We start from the raw sequence: 8,196 nt of genomic DNA, 5'->3' as shown, positions 1-8,196 counted from the left end.
CCCCCCCTCCTTTTCTCTATTTAATCAAATTTTGTTGAAGTCCCTAGGACCATCCATGGGATGTTGAACAATGCATGTAGGTTCATTGATTTCTCTGTGTTCTTCCCTTGAATTCCTAATTGGGCCTCAGCGTATACACCATGAGCCTCCATTTCTCTCTTTCTTCCACGATAACATCTATATGTTGATTTGGCATACTTAACTCGGTTATTTTCACATGATTCCACCACAACATCAAAGGATCGCCACTTTTCACATCACTCTCATCAATAAGCATGTGATGGAACCCTGTATGACTCGGAATTTTTCCCGCCTTAGCTTTCAACATATGTGTCTCAGACAAGAAAGTTACATCCGACTATATTTGCTTATGTACCTCTAGGAGCGCACGAACTGCTCGGGCTGAGCTCAACCCGTGGCAGTTCTAATTTTAGTTTTTTTATTGCTCCCTGATATCTCATTGTTTTGAGAGTTCCAATTTTAGTTTTTCTATTGCTCCCTGATATCTCATTGTTTTGACTTATATCATCGTCCCCGCCACCAATCTTTCACTTATTGCGAAATGACTTCTAGGGTGTACCATCACCATCAATTTCTTTATCAACGTTATCGACATCTTCAAAAAGTCCCACCATAGCAGCCACCTTCTTGTTCTTCTCCAGATCTTAGTTCTGTTTATTTGGTAGCTCCTTAGCTAAAGAAACAATAACAAGCCTTTCCAAACCTCCCCCTTCCACGCTCAATCAAGTTCTGTCCCATTTGTATCCACTTTTGGGTCCTCCTCATCATATGTAGGGTTTGAATATCCCCTCTGCCGGCCATAACCCCATCCAGTTTGACCACTCCATCTCCCTCCATGTTCTCGACCACCTCGCCCATAGCCATTGCTTCGACCACAGCCTCTACCTCCACTAGCCATAATGAAATCTCCCTATTCAAGCTTGCTTGGATCATGCTCACCCGATCGCGCTCTTGATACAAATGCTCGACCGGCCCACATTTACCACAAAATCGATAGCTTCTCGTACTTGGAAAAATTCCTACTTCTGATCCTTCGTTATTGACACAAAACGACTCAACTTCCAGTTAATATCCAACTTCACCTTAACTCAACACGAACTGCCCTACAAAGCTCAGCTTGATCTGGACTTCCTTAACGGTTTAACCACACCAATACCTTTAGCCATACCTCTAATTACTTCCTCCTTCAAAAAGTTGCCGAAAACTTGTAAATTTGGGTCCAGACCGTGGTTTTATCGAGCTTTATCAACCAGGGTTTGAGAGCCCGTCATATTCATGTAACGACCCCTGTACAACACCTTACCCCAATCTGCGAAGCAATTGAATTGGAATGTAAACAAATTGCCATCCACTTTCTTCGGGGTGACGTCCCTTGCCAGATTCCATGCAGATCACATGTCTTTTTTTTTTTTGCGAATCATGCAGATCACATGTCGTCGAACAATGCCCCCTCCAGGCTAAACCCTAGTTACTTTGTGTGTACTTTGGCAATAGCCAGCCAATTGGACTTGACCTCAGGCACTTCATCCTCCCACACGAAGCCATCAACTTATTCCTCGAACAAATTCAATGTACTCCCTCCGTTCCAAATTACTCGTCGCAGAAATGGATGTATCTAGAACTAAAATACATCTAGATACATCCGTACCTGCGACAAGTAATTCGGAACGGAGGGAGTACTAAGCAATCCAGAGTCTACTCTCCATGTCTCATGAGATCCACTAGCTTTTACTCTCCATGTCTCATGAGATCCACTAGCTTCTACGTCGTCTGCCATATATCGTCTTGAATCTGTCTTCCTTTCCAATCAGCCAAGAGAGACCAAACAAACGGCGGACGAGAGGCAGGACGAGATCAGCTGAGAAACCACTCTCGGCCAGGTTACCGCCGGCGGAGGGAAAACGAAACCCTCTAGGGGATTGACGATTTTGTTCGTTCATTTTGATTTTCACCAGGTCTGCTTTACCTTTGTTTGGCTTTCCTTTGGTGTTGTTTCCTGTCGAGCGTGTGTTTTGCGTCGCTTTGCCATTCCCTTTACTCGCTGCGAGAGCTAGAGTTAAAACAAGAAATACACCTTAAAACTAAAGTTGCACATGAGTGCAACTATCCAATTTCCTGGGCATTTTTCTACTAATAAATGAATCATATAGAACATTGTGTTTACAGACTTATGATACAACATGGGCACATGGAACACATAATACAAAAAAATTGCTTCTACCTCTCGGGTATTTTCGATCTACCTCTTTGACCCTTGACAAAGGCAGACACAGCCAGATGCTCCGAAGCGTATGTCATAAATGACGCCAGCACCACACCACCCGCTACCATCAACCCAAGTCTGCCAAAGGAAACGGAATCTTGTTAAGACAGTACAAACACATGACAAAAACATCACGGTTGCAAAGCTTGCAATTGTCCATGTAAAAAGTCCTATGGCGAAGTGTCAAATTAAGATATCTCATGCTCAGGAGCAACTTCCACATTTTGAATTTAATCACAACTGAGTACAGTTTGGACGGGTTCAAAGCGGACTAAAAGAATTTCCAAGTTAAAGCCAAATTATTTTGTCGTACCCTGAAATGAAGAAGCATAGACATAGACAAGAAGCCACCTAGTATCTTACTTTGCAAAAATGGCAGTTATGCCGAGGACGGTTGGTGATAATGGTGCTATCGTAGAGATGGTAGCCATCCCCATCCAATAGAAAGCTGAAGCTGTGTCACAATCAGACGTATTCCCCTGATGGCCTGCAAACAGACCAGAGCATCCGTTAGCTCAGCTTGAACAAGAAACTATAAGTTGACACGAAATTTCTAGAAGCTAACGTACCTGTGCCAGTATGATTCTCCGATGAATCCAAACTGCCATACCCAGCATGATTTGCACTAAAACTTCCCCATTTGTATACAAAACGAAGGTAGCCCCCGAACAACAAAAAGAATGTCACAAAGGTCCACTCGAACATCAGCAGCAAACCCGTCCATGGCATCACTTGCCGTGGAATAACAAGGAAGGCAAATGCAAGAGATATCAATGCACAAATGAAACAGACTACCACAGCGATTGCACCAAAATAAGAAGGCAACTTCAGATGTGCTCCAGTAGATAACTGCGAGAGTTAAGAAGTCATCAAGATATGGTCATGAATGTAACCTTGTTTACTAGAAAGATGGAACGAGATATGATACGTGTGATCATAGTCAGGACTAAATTGAAATAGTGAAAGCGGTATAAAGATAGCTCCTCTGTCTGTGACCATGTGAACACTTGAATAGTTTGTTTAAGAAAACAAAACCTTGCCATTCATATGAATCTACAGGTTTCCAATAGACGAAATTATTATCATAAACAAGAAGGTTGAATGGTATATTGATGCCACAGCTGTTTAGCATGCTAGCATTTACTAACAGCACATAAAGGGCTACTACTTAAAAGTGGCTAGGGAAAATTGATAAAAAATGTTTTCTTATAGGACAATAATGGCCATTTATATTCTTTAACTTTACTCAATTGGCTATAGCAAGACACCATTGTGTGCTTATTTAGTAGCAAGAATTACAATCCACCATTTACAGTTGAAAAGGAACCAACCTTTTGATTTGATATACCAAAGGAAGATGAAGCCACTCCAACTGTTGAATAAGATGGAAGTGCCTCTTCAGATTTGTATTTATAGCGAGCTTGTCTAGCAAAAGCACACAGAGTTCTCATACTCAACAGCTCCTTATTAGTCTGTCAAAAAAACATAAAACAAGCATCAGCTTTTAAGTGCAAATATCTATGAAATTAAAGGAAATATTTTCAGCAAGAAAAGGACTTTAACCTGAAAGCATGACCCATAATAACCACATAACAGCATGCAAAAGGGAAGAATGAAGAGAATTTTGACCACCAACTGGTCATGAGGGTTTTTCCCTCCACCAGTTCCAGGAAGAGATTCTTCAAGATTTTGCCTAACATCCTGCAACCATAAATAACACAAGTTCATTGGTATCATGCTGCTACTTAACGTTTCATTTTGAACCACACGAGAAGTAGCTTATTACCTGCCATACAGCTACTGGTTTAACAAGCCAAGCTGTCCACCAGTCCCACGGCTTAAGAGGTCCAAGTGTGTAGTGAATAACCCTAAGTTCTTTCTCATCGACCATCCACTGAAGCAAATGTAAGAAGGTGAGTTTCACAAATAATCAACAGGTGGGCATCGATGGTATGTGACAACAAATTCACGCAAGGATTTTGTGTCCTAAATCTCGTGATAGTGTTAGTGCGATATTGAAAAGTTTGTTTCAAAATCTGAAACATTGGTGCTTTGAGCACTAATGCCACATTTGTACATTAATCAAGCTCTACAGAAACATAAGACAACACTATCTCAAAAACAGGGATGGAAGAACCGCTGCCAGGAAGCCAGTTACTGCCAGTAGGCAGATCCACAGGAAAGGGCCGGGATTTGGAAAATCAACAGGTGAGATGCTTCCAATCATACTGTTATACGTAAAAACAGAAAACAAAACTTGGTTCCATATGTTTTTCACAAAATAATAGGTGTATTCCTTCTAACCAAGTCAGAAATTAGGTTCGGTCAGTTTTAGGTTAAGTTGAATTTTCCGAAGACACGTAAAATGAAGGCTGAAGAGGAAGAAACCCCTTGGCATATACATAGAGGAGGAAGTGAGGATTCGATAGAAGGCTTCAAACAGAACATCAAATAAGATACGATAGAAGGCTTCAAACAGAACATCAAATGCTTAGCGAATAAAAACCTTTTCAATGTATTGTTAACATATTTGAATATGTACATACTCCAGGATAAAAGATAATCTAATATGTATTACTAGAATTCTAGGAGATTTTTTTTTCTTTGTTAACACAAGAGAATAAACTTGAATGATGGATTGAGTATACAGGGCACCTAATGTTATGCTGCCTAAAAAATGTAATAGTAAGGGGGCAGCCCGGTGCACGTAGCTCCTGCTTGCGTAGGGTCCGGGGAAGGGTAGTAACAACAATGTCAGTATCAGAGAATGCAAAACAAATATATGATCAATATGTGAGTGCATAGTATATACCTTATTCGCAAGCATGTAAAGACCGACATCAGCATTGTACAACGTGGAGAGGCGTTGCGTCTCAGGTTCAGGCGTTAAAGGTTTATTGGGATCAAAAACACGGGAATTGGCAAACTCAGCATAATAAGAATTGAGAAAACCTTGATCTCCTGCATGATCAAGTCAATATACTAATTCAGTGTTAAAAAGATATAAAACATGAAAAAATGATAGGGGTAGAACAGAAAGGACAACAACAAACACATTTCACATATGTACATATGCAGCACCAACAGCTCCTCTAAATTTACTGAAAGCTCCAACTATCACGTGATTGAGGGAAAAGAGGTTCCCAGAGTATGCAGAAATCTCTAAGCAAGTAATACAAATATTGAGTAGCAAAAGCACTTTCTTCATATTGTTCATCTCGATTACTCAAACAAGGACTAATGTTTTCCTTGACATACCATGTCCCAAAGGACAGAAGGTGCAGGGTCATTCTCAGTTGGAGGAATATAGAGCAATGAGTTACTCAAGTCTAGTTCAAAAAGAAAAAGGGAAACAAAATAGCAAGAAAAACATGCACGATAAGTACGGTAATGCACTTACCTCCCGTGTAAGAAGGTAAGCTGTCAACTTTGCTCATCATATCCTTGAAAAGAGTTTCAGATGGCTCAACAACCATTACTCCAGAATTCATTCTCTCAGAATGTTTCAAGTTTGCACAGAACTTTCCACAGTTGAAAAGATCCTCGATACTTTTCACTACAACGGTGTCTGCGTCAAGATAAACAACTGGAAAACAGTAAACTATGAGAAACGTGTTGTGTCACAATAATAAAAAATAGAGGTAATAACATCAGTGATGCTTGAACTTGCCACGGACGTTCGCTTTAGTGCCTGAACTTGAAAAATACGCCGTACTGGTTCTAAAACTTGGCATTACCGCAAATACAGTGCTAAAACCATTTATACACGTAAAGTGTGCTGACGTGGCACCGTAATCTGGCAAGGTGGTCTAATTGTAGAGACGAAACAAGATTTTAGTTGAATATATGTCTGACAGACAGCGATCAAACCTGCGACGTCAAGTGATCAAGTGAGCCGTGCTAGACACTCCACCGAAAAAGTTTGAGGTACTGGATTGTAGTCTGTGTGGCCCATTTAACAGATGTTAATTTTTCCTAAAAAACTCTATAAAAAGTCTGTAAATTTTAAATCACAGTAATACACATAAAGTTCAACTATTCGTGTGGCATTAATAGTTATAAATATTATACATGCAACTAAAACACTAACTTTTAATAAATATTCATATACGTATTATTTTAAAAACATTCATATAATTGAAATAATATATATGAATTTTAAAAATGTTTATACAATATAAAATAATACCAATAATTTTAAAATTAAAGTTCATAAACATTATTTGCATTATTCAAACATTTAAGTAATTATACTCACATTTTTTATAATTCATAAGTATGTTGTTTAAGAAAATGTTTGTATAATTTAAAATGTATATATGAATATTTACTCATTCATTATATTTACATTATATAAACAATAAGAATATGATCCAAATTATACAGCAGTGAATATTCGTAAATATTTAGTAAATGTTGTTATCCCTAAATATTTATAAATTAAATTATAACCCATGCATTTATAAAAATGTTTGTATTGACTATGTTTAAAATAGTATTTTCAAAATTATAAGCGCATATTTCAAAAATTACAGGAACATTTTTAGTAAGTTATTTTATTGAACACGTATATATATTTATTTTGTGTACAACATAATATTCAACTAAAATCCTCTTTTGTCTGTAAAAATGGAGTGTGCCACCTCAGCACACTTTACGTCTACAAATGGGATTAGCACCATATTTGCACGTTAATGTCAAGTTTAGAACCAGTTCGGCGTATTTTTCAAGTTCAGGTACTAAAGTGAACATTCGTGGCAAGTTCAAGCACCATTGGTGTTATTACCTCTCCTTTATATATCGCCGAACCACCTTCCTGATCAAAGAGCACGCGAGGATCGATCAGGAAAATCTGTTTCTTTTTCCAGCATGGCGGAAGAAGACGGTGACGAAAGCGGATGCTGCTGCCTGCTCGCTATCGTGGCGTTCATCGTGAGCTTGACCGGCGTGATAGCGGCGTTGATCTACGAGCTCAACAGGCATGATTTGTTAGGATGATCTCCATCGTGTGGGCCCAACGGTCCACCGGGCCCTTAGATCTGCGCCCTGATCGGGGGCGCTCAACCGACTATGGTTGACGGGCCCCTGTCACCTGCACTATATAAAGAGGTGGGGGCCGGCGGCTCGACTTACGAGGTTCGTCGCGATGCTGTACACCCCACCTACATCCCCTACCGATCTAGGGTTAGTGCAGTGCTGACGGGAAGCTCCGCCACCACCTCTCCCTTTCTCTGCCACTGCAGCCGCCACAACACACACACACACAGGCTCACACCGCCGTCACCGTCCCGCCATGGCCAACGGCGTGAGTTCATCAACCCAAGGTGAAGGTAATACCCCATCTGATCCCGCAACTACCGTGGATATCCAACACATGTGATCCCGATGGATCTAACAATGGTATCAGAGCCTTTCTTGTGTTGATATTTTCGGTAAGTGAACAAAGAAAAGAAAGTTTCCTCCCCCCGCCCAAGAACCCTAACCCCAAAAACAAAAAAGAGGGGAAAAGAAGGGCAAAGAAATCTCGCAGTACAGAGCGCCGCCGCACCGGCCGCGCCGTTCCTCTAGATCCCGAATCGCATCGGCATGCCGAGGATCCGGGAAGAAGAACAATACCCCGAGAGGGGAAAAGAGCACCGCGGCTAAACCGCTCGACGGCGGCGCGCTCACCACAAGGGGAACGCGCAACCGGCGAGGGGGATAGCAATGGCGCCGCTGCAGGACTGCTCCGCCGTTGTCGCGGGCAAGGGGAGCACAGAAGGGCGCGGCTACGCGTCTCCCCTCTGTCTCTGTCACAGATGGAGAAAATAAAAAGGGGAGGAAGAGAAAGCGTGGCGCGGTGGCCGTCGCCGCCATCGCCGGCGGCCAGGCGCGGCGCGGTGGCCGTCACCGCCGTCGCCGGCGGCTAGCTG

General features: G+C 41.4%; 1 protein-coding gene across 1 annotated transcript in view; it reads right to left on the bottom strand.

The window, feature by feature from the left end:
* Positions 1-2,096: 2,096 nt before the first annotated feature.
* Positions 2,097-8,196, bottom strand: part of LOC123144871 (inositol phosphorylceramide glucuronosyltransferase 1) — a gene marked incomplete at its 5' end in the record, with an annotated part of 9,355 nt that continues 3,255 nt past the window's right edge. Inside the window, 8 exon segments of the mRNA XM_044564121.1 lie at positions 2,097-2,362; positions 2,648-2,771; positions 2,854-3,133; positions 3,616-3,756; positions 3,848-3,985; positions 4,071-4,178; positions 5,097-5,245; positions 5,685-5,870. Of these exon segments, the coding sequence (XP_044420056.1) occupies positions 2,239-2,362; positions 2,648-2,771; positions 2,854-3,133; positions 3,616-3,756; positions 3,848-3,985; positions 4,071-4,178; positions 5,097-5,245; positions 5,685-5,870 (1,250 nt within the window). The 3' untranslated portion in view covers positions 2,097-2,238.

The sequence above is a fragment of the Triticum aestivum genome, chromosome 6D, assembly GCF_018294505.1.
Source record: "Triticum aestivum cultivar Chinese Spring chromosome 6D, IWGSC CS RefSeq v2.1, whole genome shotgun sequence".
Lineage (NCBI taxonomy): Eukaryota > Viridiplantae > Streptophyta > Magnoliopsida > Poales > Poaceae > Triticum > Triticum aestivum.
Note: the sequence above shows the minus strand (reverse complement) of the source record. Positions and strands in the feature narration are given on the sequence as shown.